At 45.7% G+C, this 17,557-nt stretch overlaps 5 protein-coding genes across 5 annotated transcripts; 4 read left to right on the top strand and 1 right to left on the bottom strand.

Annotated features, from left to right (window-relative positions):
- Positions 1-3,686: 3,686 nt before the first annotated feature.
- E1B28_002062 (uncharacterized protein) lies at positions 3,687-4,079 on the top strand (the record flags this gene model as incomplete). Its single annotated transcript, XM_043148045.1, has 2 exons — positions 3,687-3,821; positions 3,879-4,079. The coding sequence occupies 2 exons, from the start codon at positions 3,687-3,689 to the stop codon at positions 4,077-4,079; spliced, it is 336 nt and encodes a 111-aa protein (XP_043016759.1).
- A 1,277-nt stretch (positions 4,080-5,356) lies between these two features.
- Positions 5,357-6,019, top strand: E1B28_002061 (uncharacterized protein; the record flags this gene model as incomplete). Its single annotated transcript, XM_043148044.1, has 1 exon — positions 5,357-6,019. One exon carries the CDS (start codon positions 5,357-5,359, stop codon positions 6,017-6,019), a length of 663 nt encoding a protein of 220 aa, XP_043016758.1.
- Positions 6,020-6,842: 823 nt separating this feature from the next.
- Positions 6,843-8,263, bottom strand: E1B28_002060 (uncharacterized protein). The gene is made up of 6 exons (XM_043148043.1): positions 8,106-8,263; positions 7,951-8,052; positions 7,782-7,887; positions 7,535-7,727; positions 6,992-7,468; positions 6,843-6,914 (listed from the first exon to the last, which is right to left on the bottom strand). The coding sequence occupies exons 3-5, from the start codon at positions 7,829-7,831 to the stop codon at positions 7,220-7,222; spliced, it is 492 nt and encodes a 163-aa protein (XP_043016757.1). The 5' UTR covers positions 7,832-7,887; positions 7,951-8,052; positions 8,106-8,263; the 3' UTR covers positions 6,843-6,914; positions 6,992-7,219.
- A 1,689-nt stretch (positions 8,264-9,952) lies between these two features.
- E1B28_002059 (uncharacterized protein) lies at positions 9,953-12,803 on the top strand (the record flags this gene model as incomplete). The annotated part of the gene is made up of 6 exons (XM_043148042.1): positions 9,953-10,059; positions 10,111-10,158; positions 10,217-10,285; positions 10,354-10,431; positions 10,483-10,605; positions 10,677-12,803. The coding sequence occupies exons 1-6, from the start codon at positions 10,036-10,038 to the stop codon at positions 12,801-12,803; spliced, it is 2,469 nt and encodes an 822-aa protein (XP_043016756.1). The 5' UTR covers positions 9,953-10,035.
- Positions 12,804-14,770: 1,967 nt separating this feature from the next.
- E1B28_002058 (uncharacterized protein) lies at positions 14,771-15,668 on the top strand. Its single transcript, XM_043148041.1, has 5 exons — positions 14,771-14,984; positions 15,048-15,110; positions 15,179-15,245; positions 15,303-15,397; positions 15,449-15,668. The coding sequence occupies exons 1-5, from the start codon at positions 14,784-14,786 to the stop codon at positions 15,533-15,535; spliced, it is 513 nt and encodes a 170-aa protein (XP_043016755.1). The 5' UTR covers positions 14,771-14,783; the 3' UTR covers positions 15,536-15,668.
- Positions 15,669-17,557: the final 1,889 nt, after the last annotated feature.

The following is a 17,557-nucleotide window of genomic DNA, read 5'->3' as shown; positions in this document are numbered from 1 at the left end:
ATGACCTCTTAAGAAACCCACTGCAAAAAAAATATTGTTACTTATTAGCTTTGAAGTCTGTAGATTGTAGTGTCTTATGTCTCAATCTCAATCATGCTCTCAAAAATCAAATCAAATCTCAATCTCAAAAATTCAACTCAATCTCAATCTCAAAATTCAACTCAAATCTCAATATCTCTAAAACTGAACTGAATCTCAACCTGACATGAAAGGTTGAGAATATGAGGGTGGTTAGATATTTAAAGTGAGAGCAGGTAGATAAGTCTATGCTAGAATCAATGATTATTATAGAGAGCAAAGGTGAACTTATTAGTGTTGCTTGTATTTAAGCAAGGGTGAGATGAAGGGTAATGTTAGCTGTTTTGATTGTGTTACACCTGCACGCATGCCATATCACGTACTTGGAACAATTTGCTCCAAGTACTTAGCAAATTTTTCTAAGTACGTGATGTGGCATGCGTGCAGGTGTAACACAATCAAAACAGCTAACATTACCCTTCATCTCACCCTTGCTTAAATACAAGCAACACTAATAAGTTCACCTTTGCTCTCTATAATAATCATTGATTCTAGCATAGACTTATCTACCTACTCTCACTTTAAATATCTAACCACCCTCATATTCTCAACCTTTCATGTCAGGTTGAGATTCAGTTCAGTTTTAGAGATATTGAGATTTGAGTTGAATTTTGAGATTGAGATTGAGTTGAATTTTTGAGATTGAGATTTGATTTGATTTTTGAGAGCATGATTGAGATTGAGACATAAGACACTACAATCTACAGACTTCAAAGCTAATAAGTAACAATATTTTTTTTGCAGTGGGTTTCTCTAAGAGGTCATTCAAAAAAAGTTTAAATTTTGATTTGAGACATTGCAATGTCTTCGGTTTAAACAAAATGCATGAAATGTCAGTGGTTTGAAATGTTCCCTGATACCTTTATGTTCATTGCATGTAGCTGTATCTACATAGATTAGAAGATGTGAGATATTGAGGAAGAGTGTTTATGACACACTTTTTTGTCTTATCCCAGCACTTCTTTCCGGTACCCTTGCTCTCAACCACAACGCTTCCATCTCTCGTCCTCATCTGACCATGTAGCGGCAACGGTACCTTAGCGACGTGTATTTGGTATATAATCAGTGGAATGCTTTCAGGGATCCCTTCCACCACTCGTCGTCTCCTCCCTTTTCCACACTTTCATTCCCGAACATTACATCACCATCAGAATTCGGATCACAGTCAACTTCTGCCGAAATCAATGCATCGGATCAGATGACGGACTTATATGGATTTTTCAATTTGGTATGTATCATTTTATTTTCTCTTTACCAATCCTTTTGCCATCGATTTCTCGTATAACTCCACTACCCCTCATCCACTTCTTATTCCAAACTGAAGGATTGAGACCCTGTTCTGCCCCACCATGATCGCACGCCGTCTGGTCCAACAGTAGGAGTCTAGCCCACTCCTTTGTGCTCAATCTCCCCTTTTAGTCCAGTGGCAAGCCGAAAGAGGGTTGACATCTGACAGATTGAATTGGGAATACCCCAAAAATGGACACTTCTTTATTCTCGGACACGCCTCATTGTGACAGAGTCTTTGTATTTAAATGTACTTGGACTACAATTACAAATATATATTCGATACTCAGTGTTTCTACCCCGCAATCTGGTGTCTTTCTTGTGTGCCTTCTTGACTTTCTCCCTCTCCTACCCACTTTCACTCACCTTCTGACCAATCTGAACCGTCCTCCTGTAGGACACAATCTCCTTCCTTATCGGGGAGAATCTTCCATCAAAAACTAGAGCATGTCAATATGACACACAGAAAAAGAAAAAAAAATCACGAACAGTAATCCAACGTTGGCTAGAAAACAGTCACAATGTACCAAGTTTATGTTAGCTCTCGTCGCATCCCGTAGCTGATGCCTAAATCGGACAGTACTTGTGAGATTGTTGAGTAGAAACTGCATTGAAAAGAGGACAAAGACTTACCAGTTTCACTAGCCCCAATCTACCCCAATCAAGATCTATGGCTTCTTGGTGTACAGAGTCCTGACAGAACAATAAAAATCAGAACATGGACATGAAATGGAAGGATGAATGTTTTATTGACCAGGACTTACAAGGGTGGTACAAAGGTGAAGGCAGGGCGCTAATTAGCCATCGGTTCGGCGGTCATCAGGACAGCTTCTAAATCTGGCAGCACAGCTTTCCTCAGATGCCATGTGTCGGTGGCAGTGTTGCTCAGACACAATGTCCATGGACAAAATTTGTGTCCTATGGACAGCATGGCCGACAAATCAGTGGCGGACACATTTGTTGTCCCTGTAGCGGACACAGAAAAAACAGTGGGCCAGTCTTGATCCGCCTACCTGAGCATCGTTTGTAGATGACGATAATCAATTATCGATCTGTTCGTCGCTGCCCCATGATCGTGGGCATGTGAAGATCAAAAGTACAAAATGTATCTGCCACTGACCTGTCAGCTACACCTGGTGTCAGACACTAGCTGACAGTGTCCTGAGCAACACTGGCCTCTTCTAATCTACTCTGTAACCTTTTTTTTGCGTAACGTTGAGTGATTTGGGCAGTGCACTCACAATCTTGTCCCATTAATATCAGCATGGAGTCAGTAGTATTTGTATTGCATTAATCCAAGCACAGTTCAACGACTCAAAATCTTGATGAACTCACGGAAATGAATATAAAGCTGCGGACCTTAAGCTTGGGGTCTCCACTCATTCGGGTGTAATGCGAGAATTTTATCCAGCTATTATACTCTACACATTGAAGGGAACGTGTCGAGTGCATGCTGACTGACCACGCTGCCTCCATGTGAATGTGAATTTCTCGCGACCCTGGACCACACACTTAACAGTAGGAAATAGATTTAACTATGGTTGTCTGCAGATATTTTCTGTGTGGTCACTTGAAAGTCCAAGAGTCGGATGTATTTGATGAACCATACCAAACAGCAACCCCAGAGTCGGGACCAGGACATGACATTGATGTATGAAGTGATTGTTTTTCAGCCTCATTGCGGCCACGAGCTCAAGTCGAAGCTTCTATGGCTATGAACGTGAAATGATAGAAGCATCAGAGTTGACTCACTTCACAGACAGCTGTGGGATATTTTATACATGATGATCTAAATCTGGATGAATGAATAGGTCTAAGACCTTCGACCAATTTAAATCAGAAACTTTCATAAAATCAAAACAGTGCCAATCATTTTTTTTCGCTTCGGAACTCTTCATTTACCTTCTCCCAATACCTTGACGTCTGCTATAACGTGTCTCCTTACAAATGACTTCAAACACTTGAAGGTGGTCTTCCTCTGTTGCTTGACACCCAAATGATGCTCATTGGTGACTCTCAGAGTTCTTCAAGAAATCGCCAGATACTGTGGGACAAAAAGAGATATGTGAGAAAACAGGGGTGGAAGTTTGTTGGGTTGCTTGTTATCTCAACACCAGTGTAGAACCTATCAGATGGAAACAAGGAGAAGACAAACAACCAAGCACAGGTGACTTATTATACAGAGAGGTCTGGCTCTGTTCACTGACCAGACTTCCTTGAAGTCTTTCTCAAGGCCAGTCCCAAAACCTACAAATGAACCTGGAGTGGAGAATGAACCTGTTAGTCCTCATGTATGCCTCTGAAGTGTTCAACAATGCTCAATGTATGATCAGGCTGTAAACAAGGAGAAACCTACAATTGAGAAATCTTGGGAGGAAGTCATGAAGAAGTTGGATATACTGGATGATGACTTGGTGAATGGCTATAAAGATGATATTGATACACTCTTGGTTTTTGTGAGTAGCTGGATTGTATGTCTCCAGGCCTTTTTGCTCAATGTTATCCCTATACAGGCTGGATTATTTTCTGCAGTTGTTACAGCTTTTACAATTGAATCATACAAATGGTTACAGGAAGATCCAGCAGACACCACTTCCATGCTTCTCAATACCACTGTCATGCTCCTCACTCAGATTGTTCAGCAAAATACCACCAATCAACTTCCAATCCCATCCCCACCCCCTACTTTCATTCCCTCGCCCTCAGTTGTCTGAATCAACACATTCTGGTTTGTCAGCCTTACACTTGCTCTAGTTGATGCCCCACCTTCGGAACATAAATGGAGGAGTGTAGCAGAGGAACTTTGGGATGGTGTACTCAAAGAGCCTGACAGGCAACAATTTGTGCATATTCCTTTTGGGCCTGATGGATTATTACTGGCCCCATTAAAACATTCAAGGCACAAGGGGATGTTGGATTTTTATACACAACATTGGCATCAAGTGGATGTCTCAATGCAAATCGAGCTGGTTAATAGGTTGACTAGGTCCATTCTTCCCTCTCTCGACTACTTATCAGAGCAAGACATTAGAGCGACAGCCATGGCCTCGAGCCATGCACTCAAATTTTTCACTTTTGTGAACCACAAGTTATCGGAACAGGAGGTCCTTTGGAATTTTGAAGAAAAAAATTGGCTCAATGTGTTGAGACATGTATGGCGCATTGTCATGAACTGAACCAGGGGTAGCACCCTACCGTCGACTTTTCTGCCTAATGGAGTCAACTACAGTTGGATTCGACATACGATCAAGGGGAATGCCATGTGAAAGTGTCGATTCATAGGAGAGTACTCCTAATCTTAGGAGAAGGGGTCATCAGTATAGGAGTACAACCCTTTCTATTAGATGGGTATATAAGGAGTACTTAGTAGTAGGTAGTTTCCCAGAATTTGATATTCTTTGTCTTGATTCTCTATCCTTTTTCTATCTTTGTCTGTCGCCTCTGCCCTATTCACTCTGTCGTTCCACATCGTCCAGGTCGCCTTTATTAGAGTACTCACCATCCAGTCATGAGTCCAGACTCGTCCTAGAGTCCCTTCCTTTGTGTTGGAGTACAGGATGGGGTATGCATGGATTAGGTATGTTGTACACTACATTGGTGTACGTTGGGTACCATCTATCATATGCTCTTGCCATCATTGGAGTACCGGCTCGTAAGAGTACAGTCCTTGTCTTAGGATGCTCTCAATCGTCGGAGGTTCACTCTCACCATAGGAGTACAGTTCATTACATGGTTCATGGATATTCACGATATCGGACATCATTATTCATTCTCCTTGGTTGCCAGCTCTTGTCATCCTCTATTGCCGATAGGCCCGTAGGGTGGTTCGCCAGCATTAGTCTGGAGTACGATCTTGTAGTAGGTCGGAGTACCGGGGGTTGGTACCCCTTGGAGCACGCCCTATGTGGGTGTTGGGTTGTTGTAGGCATATACTATCCTCAGTGTCAGGGCTCGCGGCCCGGCATATGCATAGGCAGTTCACCCTCCTGACATGCATCCATTGCTTGCTGCTTTTGAATTTCACACAGATTTGGGGATCCTTTCTGCTATCAATGAACGAGTTCAGAGACCTCTTGGACTGTTCATCAGCATCCAACTCTGTGCTCATTGGGCCCCTGTTGGACTTGTACGAGAAGTGCTGGGACAAGACAGGCGGCAAAAAGAAGATCTCATCAGGACATTGACTAGTCACATAGATGACACAATCTTGCTTCCGGCGCCGAGTAGTTCTGATCCATCTTCTTCGACGGAAGACTCACAACTGCCGTCCTCGATCAGATCTTTTATTATTGGTTCGCAACGTGGTCTGGACTTTTTGCAGTTCGTGAACATGAAAATATTGGAAGATAGATGGTCTTATCATCACAAAAATGTTGATGGGTGGACGGAGGCATTGAAATCACTACAATTTTTCCGTGGATTACCGCCTGATTATTTTGAACCCATTCCAGATGTTTACCTAGGATTTAGTTTGTACACATTGGGAAGTGAAGTATGTGAAATGGACGTGGAAGTGGATGCAGGAGGGGGTCAGGAAGCTGACAGTGTGGCCAGCAGAGTTGCTCAGCAGGCGGGTGAAGTGACGGGGAACAAGCATATACCACCATCTTTAACTTCCAGCCATAAGAAACCCGGAGATGGTTTACGAGATTAAAGAATGGAGATAATAACAACCGAAGTCACTCAAGTAAAGCAGCCGGATAACAAGGGGGTTTCGGAAGTAATCGGGGACAACCAAAGTAGAGCGCACAGGATCGTAGCGGATGGAGATGGAGATGGAGATGTTGGGGGACCAGGGGCTGACGGTAATGTTTGATTTTATCGTCTTGGGATGGCAGTGCAGCTTTTTGACTACAATGAAGAACGAGATGTGCATAATTGAACTGTTCATGTTGACGGCGTGAAAACTAGATGACACTACTTGACTCCGAAGATTCACAACAGCTATCCTCGATCATCTATTCACAACGTGGTCTCGACTCTTGATATTTGTGAACAAGAAATCAGTGGAATATCGATTTTCTGACGAAAGTACTGGTTCACGGTGGATGGATGCATTGAAATCAGTACGGGTTCTCCTTGGATTACCGCCCAATTATTTCGAACCCGTTCTATCGAGTTGGCATACATTGAGAAGCGAAAGAAGTGGGATCGACGCCGAAGTGGAAGCAGACAGTAGAGGTGAGATTACCGAGACAATGAGCGAACAAGGGACACCATCTGCAAGCTCCAGCTGCGAGAAACCAGGAGACTCAGCAATGCAGATACCAACGGAGAACGATGGTCAGCCGGATAATAGGAGGGTTTCGAACTTGGAGGACCAAATTATAGCGGACGAGCTAGACGAAAACGAAGAGGTAGGAGCGGAAAATAATGTCTGACCCTATCGTAGTGTTCTCGAATGGCAATGACGTTTTTTCCGCTGACTAGAATGAAGAACCAGAAGGTACATACTCAAACTGCTTATATCGACAGTGCTAGAGTATATGAGAACGCACGCTCACAATCATAAAAGCGTTTGGAATGGAAACTTCAAGTAGTAAACAATTCTATATAGGGGTACACGACCCACGGGACAAAACGATCAAAATATAGATAGAGCCATCACATGTAGAGAACTACCAACCTCGGCCTTCGAAATGTACAGAAAACAGCAACGATCACCGACCACCGTAAAACCGCGAATAACGAATCAGCTTTAGAAGAGCGCCGGATATCGGGAAGAGACCAACCGGTGTCCGAGGTGGTATCTTGCCGAAAGACTTGGGTCACGAACAGGATGAACGGTCGCATGAGCTGAACGGGTAGTCCAAGGTCCACCTAAGACCTCGGTAAAGAGCTTAGAGGGGACCCATCAGAAGAATTGGCAGTACCATTGGACTGGATATCGAGGAGGCTCTAAAAACCAATGGGACCTCAAAGGTAATCGAGAAAAGACGCAGAAGGTTGGTGTTAAAGAGAGTGATATTGCCATGTTCCAAGGAATCGAGAGTAGAGCCGTCGAACTCGTACGAAAACAAGTCGCTGAGAGTAGAAAATGATATTTGCGGCCGGAGAGGGACTTGCTATCTTCTTCTTTGGAGGTTCCTCTTGCTTGCGGAAGCTACGACAGTGTGAAGGTATGAGATGGACAGCAAGGCAAACGGTTAGCGGGTGGCCCAGAACTCACCAAGTTAAGTCCCCAGGCTAGCTCATCTACCCTCTTGTAAACAGCACTGAACCCATCGATTGTTCCTATCATGTCAATCTCATTCTGCCCCATACAGCAAACGATGAGCAGTTGACGATCAGCACTCTGCGTTGCGAGCCCATTACAAGGCATAAGTGCTTCATGTGGCACAAAGACGTCGCGTGGTGTGGTTCTAGCATCTTGCTAAGTAACGAGACAGCTGAAAGGAAAGCCAAAGTTGACACACCTCCGTATCGGGGGGTTCCGAGTGGTAGACCACAGCGATAAACTCTGCATTTGCCTCTCTTGTCATACAAGCATCATGTCTTCTGGCAGCGCACGTCGTGCCTAAACTACGAAAGAATCCGACAATAGTCGGCTTGATGAGAACGGCATGGAGACTGGAGACAACCCACCTACTTCCTACGTCACCCCGAGGCAAATAGGGGCCAAAGGCTTCCAACGGTTTGGGGAATTTTCGAATATCATTGACATTCGTATAACGGTCATAAGTAATTCTAGCCCGTCGATGTGCTCAGCGAGAGGTAAAGGCGATAAAATTTAGACTTACCTTCGGACATCGTGCCAGAAATTGATTCGTGTTATCTTCCTTTTAAATATTTTGTACCATAGCTTGAGGATGGATGGTTTTTATGCGTCTTCAGGTACGGTGTAGAAAATGGAGGACACGGGAGGTCCGAGTCATGGAAGGTGCGCACGAGAAAAAAAATTGTCACATATGTCACTGAGTCACTGATAATTAGCGCCTCGTGTGCGCTTGTTCCCTTGTTCCTCCACCATCCCTGATTGGACCTTTTGAAGGACAAGATAGCTCTGGACACATAACAAGATTACAGTAAGTTCAAAAGAAAATCCGTTCTCTGCAAATTCGTATTAATGGAGGCAACCCTGTGAGCATTTCTACGTCCGATTCTGTGACCGTTAGAGAGTGACCGTTTAACAAGTTCGGGTTTCACGCAGTCGGTTCTGTTGAAGGAACTATTTGGAGCCTCGTAGAAGGAGATCCGAAAGCAGTCGTATTAAACTGAAGGGCGGGGTCTTATTACAGCTAAATGCGAAATTGTAGCGCAATTATGAACCAATATTCGACCCCGCCTTTGTTTATTTGTTCTTCGTAAACAAAATCCAAATTTGGTAACTGAGGTAATTGCCCGACGCTCACGTGAAGGTTGAAACATTGACCCACCGCCGTCTCTTTCCACTCAACGTCCAGTGCAGATGCAGGCTGTCACTTCTAAGGCTAAAAAACTGTGAGTATCTACCTAAAGCTCTCTGAAAGCTGTCTACAAGTCCTTTTTGATTCAATATTGATGGAGTGGGATGGAGTACTGGCGTCGGGAAATTACCTCACCGTTACCAGATTTGGAAATTAATACAACAACAAACAAACAAAGGCGGGGTCGAATATTGGTTCATAATTGCGCTACAATTTCGCATTCAGCTGTAACTGGAAATCAACACTTGTATTGGACTTGAGCCATCCAAGTGTGCGCAGCTTCTTACGATTGTTCAAAAGGCTGCGGATCTTTAGATTCGCATGTGTGCGACTCAAGAGACATCGGCGAGCGTTGGCTATGGCCCGTTGTGGAGCGGGTATTTCCTATTATCAGACTACACTGACTCAAAACTACTCTTTTTCTCGTCCCCAGGCGCGGAAAGTGATATAGTTTATCACCGAATAAAGACCACTTGGAAAGTACGAATGCGCAGCCATTATCATCTTCGACAGCCAAATATTTTATTACCGGCGTACCCGCCTACCCATGTAGACACAGACTCTGATTCAACGTCTCCCACTATCCGTTGACCATGAGAAACTTCCTTAGGGTCAAGTCGGTATTATTAGGTATGAGGTTGCTAATAACTAGTTACTATTCATCTCCCTCCAACTGACTCTCTCAACGACTTACACATCTAGCATCGGTGATCGACGGATGTGGAATGCACACTGTAGGTGACGCTGTTGATATTCGAAAGGTGATGGGTGAACGTTGACAACACCAAGAGCCCGATGAGTTCCATCCGTTATGCGTCCTCCGGCTGGAACAGTCGATGTAGGCGGAAAGCGGAATTAACCGCTCCGTGGTCACCGTCAAGATCTGACGACTCTTGGTCGCTGTTCCTCATGGTGGGAAACGGGTGAAGTTCTTGTCCGTCTGTCGGATCTGCCGGACTTGTCGGTCAACTACTTATTCATTGGAACAACTGGAAGAACGGTGACAGAGGCCTTATTCAGTTGTAAGTGACTGTCACGCATTGAATGCTGATTTTGTTACTGATCTTTCTATCGGAAGGTAAGGTCACCACAGTTGCACCACAGGTACGTACGCATTTACCTAATCATGTTGGTTGCCCAGTGCGGACAGCCGAGCGATGCCAGTGGGAGAATGATTCCTGAGTTGATTCAAGCTTTTGGCACATTCACGTGCCTTCCTTTCCTTCCCTTCTACGACTTCAACATACATAGAGTTTCTTCACGAATGGCCTCAAGTGAAGATTCCAAGGTGGCTTTTGCAAGGCTTTTCTCGACCGATATCCTCTGATCCACCTCGTAGGATTCGTCAAATGCACCGGAACATGTTGGCGGACGTGAACGAACAACGGTACAATTCTCGTACATATCTTATAATTGGCATCTTGATCGTCTGAATTCAAAGCTAGGGCCAATCGGAACCTACTACTAAAGAGTCATCGGATGGAGATCCGCGCAAAATCAATTCTGAAGCAAAGGTAGATTCTTATGGTAGTGCTCGTTGGATACCTTTGTTAACCGAATCATCTTGGAATCATCTTCTTAGTCTCTGTCTGATCCTACACCACAAGCAAAAGATGAACCTGCAAATCAACGACCTGTTTTGGGAGCAGGTACCTCACAGGTTAGACCTCGTTTACTCAGGGCGGCCTTCAGTTGACTAACCGTGCTTTAGGCTCCAAAACCCGAGAAACCCACTCTACAGAAATCGTGGGACGCGATCATGAAGACAGTTGACACGCTGGACGATGACTTGGTGAAAGGGTATAAGGAAGATATTGATACGCTTTTGGTCTTCGTGAGTCATCCAAGGTTATGGAATCTATTGGTTTCGCTCACTGGTCTCATTCCGCGGCGGCTCTTGAATAGGCCGGTTTGTTCTCTGCTGTGGTTACGGCGTTCGCAGTAGAATCATACCAATGGTTGGAAGAAGATCCTGCCGATAAGAGCGTCGCGCTCCTCTCCCAGATCGTTCAGAATATGAGTGGTCAGACTACGCTTCCATCTTCACCTTCACCATTCTCACCCTCGTCCTCGGTTGTACGAATCAATACGTTCTGGTTCCTCAGTCTGACGCTCGCTCTGGTTGACGCGTTATTCGGACTACTCTGCAAGCAGTGGCTTCGTGAGCACCAACGACAAACTAATACCCGTACACCGAGCCAGGCATTGGCTCTTCGTTGGTTACGCCACCAGAGCTTTGAACAATGGCATGTTCCTACAATCCTCGCCTCGCTCCCAATCCTACTCGAGATGGCGCTCTTCCTTTTCTTCGCAGGATTATTAGAGCTGTTGTGGAACCGACATCCCGTTCCGTTTGCGCTTGCATTTACCATCATCGGACTCGCTGCTTTATTCTACCTCACCACCACGATTCTTCCTGGCTTTACTATCGTTCGACAGGCCCTTTGTGTTCATCCAGACTTCATAATGGCTGGCTTCTTGCTCCCAAGAAGGATATCCTACTTACCAGCAATCCACCTGATATGTCCCTATAAATCCCCTCAATCGTGGCTCATGTTCCGCCTTTTTTCGGCGGTATTTCATATTCCAGGCTGCAAGAGGCTTCTGTACTCTGCCATGGTTCTATTCAACGCGTCCTGGAAGAAGGATTCCGAGCATCTTCTCACTTTTACCGTGACGAAGAACATCTTGAACATTTCCAATTGGTCATCGCTCGATCTCAATATCATAAGGCGATTCGCAAGGCTTCCGCATTGTCCCGACCTATACGTACTAAAAGGATTTCGATGGCTCGTTCAGGAAACTCGAGACATACCGTCGATGAAACCACACGTGAATAACGCGCTAGCGGAAGTACCCAAACATTTAGTTATGCCGGCTGTTTTTGAGTGGTGGCATACACTTCCGTCGTTCAACGATTTTGTTCAGCCTTCTGACGAGAATTTATTCGGTGATCCGGTGTCAACGCACCGTTCTGCTCTTACCTGTCAGATTCTGTGTTTCCGACACATGCTGGTCATCGAGGAGGATGGTTGGTCGGTCCAAATAGCAGAAGACCTTTGGCAACGTATCCTCAAACAGCCCAACAATAGCCCTTTCATGCGGGCTCTTCTTCATCCCGAGGATGTTTTGATGCGTCAAACGACGGCTTGGCGGGTAGAACTTTTAAAGTTTTATGCGCAACATTGGGATGAATTAGACATCGAGTCTCAAGGCAAGCTGGTGCGCCCATTGGCCAAGGCGATTATCGTATTCCTTGATTCATCAGATCACAACGTTGAATCCACACTCGCGACATCCACTCATGGTCTCGAGTTTTTCACTTCTTTGAACAATAAATTATCTGGGACGAAGGGCATCGCTGATTATTCCTTTTACACTGAAAATTGGGTTGTCTTAATGAGCCGCCTACGACATATTCATCAGTTGCCGCTTCTCCATTTCAAACCGATCCCGGGTCTTTTTCCGATACTGCAGCAGGAGCTCGAGAGCCTCTTAGGTGGCTCAACGCCAGAGTCCGTTCTCGGGCCTGTGTTGGACTCTCACGAGCAGTGCTGGGAACATGTGAACATCGACTATTACAAGGAACAACTAGTCAGAATGTCGATCCACCATATAAATAACGCACTCTCGTCGAGTCAGGACTCGCAACAGTCATCTCTACCGACGTCCGCGATCATCACATCACGACGATACCTCGACTTCCTGACCTTTCTCAACAACAAGGTCGATACGGAGCCTTCCTTCCTTCGACGTTGTGAGGAGGAAATTTTCAATGACTGGGTGGATGCTCTTGAACATATCCGAGTTCTCCGTCGGTTACCGTCTGGTTATTTCCAACCCGTTTCAAGGTATGACAAGGTGACTGGGAAGATCGTGGGTGTGTATACGCCGAGGAACAAGATGGGTGGAAGCGCGGGTGGATCTGAAGTAGCAGGAGGCCGGAATCCAGAGGACCAGACTACAAGGCAGCGGATTCTGGTAGATGGGGACGGGGATGTTGGGGGACCGGGGGCAGAAAACAGCGTCTGATTATTTAAATTCGAATTTCACTAGAGTTATAAACGAACGTTCATTGCAGTAAAACGCAGCTAGCACTTGGCCAAAGTCGACCATCCGAAGTCTTTAGAATGGGTTGTATCCCGGGTGAGGGTGTAATGCGGCTACAAACGGCAATTCGGCAAAAGTCCGAGTGCGCATCCTCACTTATACTGTACAAACTCAATCTGATCTAAACATATCGAACCATTTAACGTTCATTCTTATATCTTCAAACTTCTCCGGCTTAGAGGTTACGAACCATATTCACCATCCGCTGTTGAAGAGCTTGAACGGAGAGGAGGATCGGCTACTGCCGAGTTCCACGGACCGAGACCGGTAGCCGTATCGCCTCTTCATTTATCCGGAAAGAAATTGAACTTTTGGCCTGATATATCCGGATGGGGGCCAGGGAATCCAAAGATTTGCCCCATTTCTATCCGGAAGCGGGGCAGGAATTGGGTACGGCAATCTTACGGCGTTTGATATCGCTCCGTTCAAGCGCAGACAAGAGCGCCGCAAGGAGTCATTTGTGGTTTCAAAGTACAAATGTTACTATTGCGCTTGGAATGTCGAGTCAGTCCCTAACCCACCCTTCTGCGACTCAAGTGAAGTGCTTCGTACAGCATCGAGAATGTATCAATCAGTAACGTTATATATATCAATCATCATGTCTGTTCGCCTTCAGTGCATTCGCCCGTCCGCGTCACCATCTCCCAACGTCATCCCAGGGTCATTCACAGAAATAACAATACGTACTATTCGATCCACTTCCAGTCCTCTTCAATTTTAATCAGCACATCGACAGCCACGGGTACAGTTACTGTGCTTCCGAACAGCTACCACTTCTTCTTCCACTTCTTCGCGTTTCCTTCGACAATGACTCAACTGGGATCAAGTGAAAGAGGAACGGATACAGCTACCACCGCCTCCATCTGTATCTCTACCTACAGCAATTGTTGGTGGTGGGTCTATCAGTCTTGAAACAGGGAGCGTGAACACAGAGATAGGGAATATATCAATTCTTGTTGGACATGTGAACGTTAGCGGTTGGAGATAGTGGGTTCGTTTAGCATCCATCGCGAATATTTACGTCTTGGTTCAGGTTGGGCAGCCGGATATATGTGGCTCCCGTCTTCCTTTCGGGTTGATTTATTGCTTTGTGTCCCCAGTTTACAGCTGACCGGCGCGCTGGGAAATCTCATGAATACGTTACATGAGGATCGCTGATAGATAAAGTGAGCGGCGATACTCAAGGGGGTCTCGGCTATACACACCAAACATAGCCTCGCGTTCAAAGTCACACGAGGCTTCCTTTCAGCGCGGTTCACTCATTACCTTTCCCCGTTCGGAGGTTACTGAGGATAGGCATCGTTTCCCTCCCGGGAGGCTGATAGAAACACGGTGTTCCGTTCAACTTTACTCAGCCGACTTTTTTTCAGTATGGAGTATCAATACACGTCGTTTTCACCCGCTTCGAGGTCATCCGGGTTCGGTAGACCAACATCAGTTTTTCTCCCGCATTGAACAGTTAACAAATCCCTCCGAGAAGCTGATAAAGATATGGCTTTCCGCTCAGCATTAGTCAGTTGCTGACTGTTTTTGGAATACTGTATGTATACGTCTCTTTTCTTTTTTACACAAATTCGTACCAAATTCACACTGCAATGACTTGGGAGAGCCACAGTACTTACCAACAAACAACTATAATCTGGGCAGCATGGAATTGATCTCGTCTGCTCCCCTAACGCGATGCGCCCAGGATGGAAAAAGCAGGTGTTGGCTCAAATGCTACGGTTACGTCTCAACTGCTATTTTCCACAACTGGTGTAAAATTCAAGAACTGATGGCGTATGATTCATTCCGAATCAACTTGACTTTCCTATCTGGAGGTTCTACTGCACAGCATCTTAACCTTACTTATAAGAGCCCCACATCTTAGAGTCATCCCTCAATTCAATACACCATATACAAATGGCATTCGCAACTCGTTTCACTTTCTTCTTTGCCCTCTGCGTCGCTCTCCCATCTCTCACCTTCGCAACCGACGAGACTAAACCATGTTCGTTCGATAAGATCGCCAAAGACGTTCAGAAAATCTCAGCTCAAACTCTTGCTCTTGACGACTACGTTCAGAACGTAACTTACTACAGTGCCGGAACGGAAGTTGCCAAGGTACATTCAAGATGTTTCACCAGTTCCCGAGTTAATCCCAACACTTACTTCCTTCTTTTTCAGCACGTTCACACCGATCTTCAAGGTATCACTGACGCTATCGACGCAACCGCACGCGACATGAAGGTAAAGCTCCCAAATACCCAGCTGTCGAGCTCCTATGAAGCATTACTGATTGTAACGTTTTCTCCCAGCCTTGTCCTGCCCCTTTCTCAGAGAACACCTTCCAAACGCTCCTCTCGTCCGTCCGGAGCATCATCGGTGAAGAAACACAAACGATGAAGGATCTCGTTGCTAAGAAGCCTGTATTCGATGCAGTGGGAGGAGGCGTATCATCTGGTATCAAGCAAGACCTCGATCGTCTCCACACATCCTCCGTGGTATTGGAGAACACTTGGCTTGAGAAGGCACCGGTGAGGAGTTACGAGCACCCTCAAAAGGACACTACTGATTGATAGTTGTAGGAGGACCTTGAAGTCGAAGCACACAAACTCGTGAATGAGATCAATAGTGTGCTTGCTTTTGCTCAGGCTGCGTACGCATATGCTTGAAGGATCCTGGATCAGTGGATTGTCCTCGGCAGCTGATTTATAGAAATGCGGCCGTCTTGTATAGTATATAGCTACTGTAGTTCTCGGACGTAGAGGAAGGTGGTGGACAATATTGTTGGCAAATCTTATCCGAATAGGGAATCTATAAGAACCATGTTAACGGGAGAGGGACACATATCGGTGAAAGAGCATTCGTGAGACTACGATCTTTTGAAACACTTCTGCTCAAGCGCCCACATTGAACGTGAGAGCGTGCCTGACTTTTCGTTGAAGGTCCCAACCCAGGAGCATGTCCCTTTTGCGTCAAACTCAATTTCGTCCCGGCGGTTCCACAAGTTCCTTTTGAATTTCACTCGAGTCAGACGGCATGCCGGAACGTTCGAACATTCGTATTCGACGTCATGAATGGGAGGCATTTCGGGTTGAGGGCTGACGGAGCTGACAGTGGCCATCAGCAACTTACGCAATTTACTGGTGAACTTTCTTGGCTTTTCTGGGCTTTTCTGGGCTTTTCGGCTGGTTTGACCAGCCCACAAGCTCATGAGTCCACCGGCTTGTCTGCACTTCCCAACTATCCCCCACCAAATAGTACCTAAATAGCTTTATATAAATTGCTGAACATGATTTCTGCTCTCTAAGAACCCCCAACATCGGAGGCTGTCCGAAAAACACATGTTTACTGGAAAACTTTGGCAGAGGGACCCGAGTAAATCTGAGCTTGTCAGAAATCGGACATAACTTGTGGCTGGTGGCTTGTCGACTTGTACAAGCCCCAAAAAGCCCTAAAAAGTTCCCACCAGTAAATTGTTAAGTTGCTGATGACTGTTCCTACGAGAGATTCGAAACGGGAATGATGAGTTCTCGATAGGTTTACTAAATGATCCCGAAACCGCTCACCAAATGGCAACAAACTCTACGTGAAGATGCCATAAGGAATGAAAATTATCGAGTTTTCAGTTGGGGGACGATGGAACGACATCGAGGCACAGGCCCCAAATATTCTCGAGTAAACCAAATCCGTGAACTCCACACTAAACCGAACCGAACCGAACCAAAACCTGAAGCCGAGGCGCAGATTTCGATATCCAACCTCTGTTTTGGTATTTGATCCACATCACCGTTACAAGGCTACTCAGTGTTCAGCGCAAAAATAGTAAGAAAATTGTCAACGTCAGCGCACCTCAGCAACTCAAGTCCTGGCGATGAATCGACCTTTTTTCTATGAACTCGATGACAAAAGGACGCCAATGCTCTTGCCTCTCGAGTAATAGGGGAGCCAGCGGTGGTATGGTGAATCACGATGCACTGATACAGAGGGTATATCCGTGGCTTTCGAGTTGTGTACACCCAAAAGACAGCCAAGGGGGGGAGACAAAAGCTTCGTGTGAGGACGTGGATGTGCCTTGAGTATTCGGGAAGACGTTAAAGAAGTGTTCTGTGAATTCTCAGCTTGACGGACGTATAAATTCTAGTATCTTCCTCGCATACAGACCCTGATTAGCACCGAGGAAACGAGCGGTTTCAGGCTTACCATCTTCACCTTCCCAATCCCCAGCTCTTTTTCCACAGACGATCCCAAATCATTCACTCGTATCAAGTTTTCCTAACTCCCTAGAGCGACAGCGAGCAACCGATATTCAAGGCCACCCGCCAATTATTCGTGAATGTAAACGACAAGCCGAGAGTGTTCAATATTCAATCGAAGCACCCCTCCGGCAAGTTGCTACATTTTTATTTGTTCCTGCCTTTCTTGAGGTTTTGGGCCAATCATTCTGGCTTCTTTGAATGATTTGAGCTTGGAATGAATGATTTAATAAATATTGGTGAAGGATGTACTCGTTGGGGTTGTGTGGTGAGACAGAAGGAAGAGGGAAGCGAAGAAAAATGTTTACACGTGTCACGTAGTACGAGACCGGATAATGATGCAGGCGGCCCGTAGTCCTCGCGCTTCCTTCAGACTGGTTGCGCTCGCTACCGTACGGTGTGTGTTGCCATCCAACATCACCTTCCTTTTCATTGCGC

Source organism: Marasmius oreades, chromosome 1 (assembly GCF_018924745.1).
Source record: "Marasmius oreades isolate 03SP1 chromosome 1, whole genome shotgun sequence".
NCBI lineage: Eukaryota > Fungi > Basidiomycota > Agaricomycetes > Agaricales > Marasmiaceae > Marasmius > Marasmius oreades.
The sequence above is the reverse complement of the archived record's forward strand: the minus strand, read 5'-3'. Positions and strand labels throughout refer to the sequence as shown.

Bases quoted from the DNA above. Each gene is read 5' to 3' on its own strand.
- E1B28_002060 (XM_043148043.1), bottom strand. From the start codon at position 7,831: ATGCAGAGTTTATCGCTGTGGTCTACCACTCGGAACCCCCCGATACGG. The intron at 7,728-7,781 runs GTGTGTCAACTT...GCAAGATGCTAG, and splicing joins CGGAACCCCCCGATACGGAG to AACCACACCACGCGACGTCT. The intron at 7,469-7,534 runs GTGAGTTCTGGG...ACACTGTCGTAG, and splicing joins TAGCCTGGGGACTTAACTTG to CTTCCGCAAGCAAGAGGAAC.
- E1B28_002058 (XM_043148041.1), top strand. From the start codon at position 14,784: ATGGCATTCGCAACTCGTTTCACTTTCTTCTTTGCCCTCTGCGTCGCT. The intron at 15,111-15,178 runs GTAAAGCTCCCA...GTTTTCTCCCAG, and splicing joins CAACCGCACGCGACATGAAG to CCTTGTCCTGCCCCTTTCTC. The intron at 15,398-15,448 runs GTGAGGAGTTAC...TGATAGTTGTAG, and splicing joins CTTGGCTTGAGAAGGCACCG to GAGGACCTTGAAGTCGAAGC.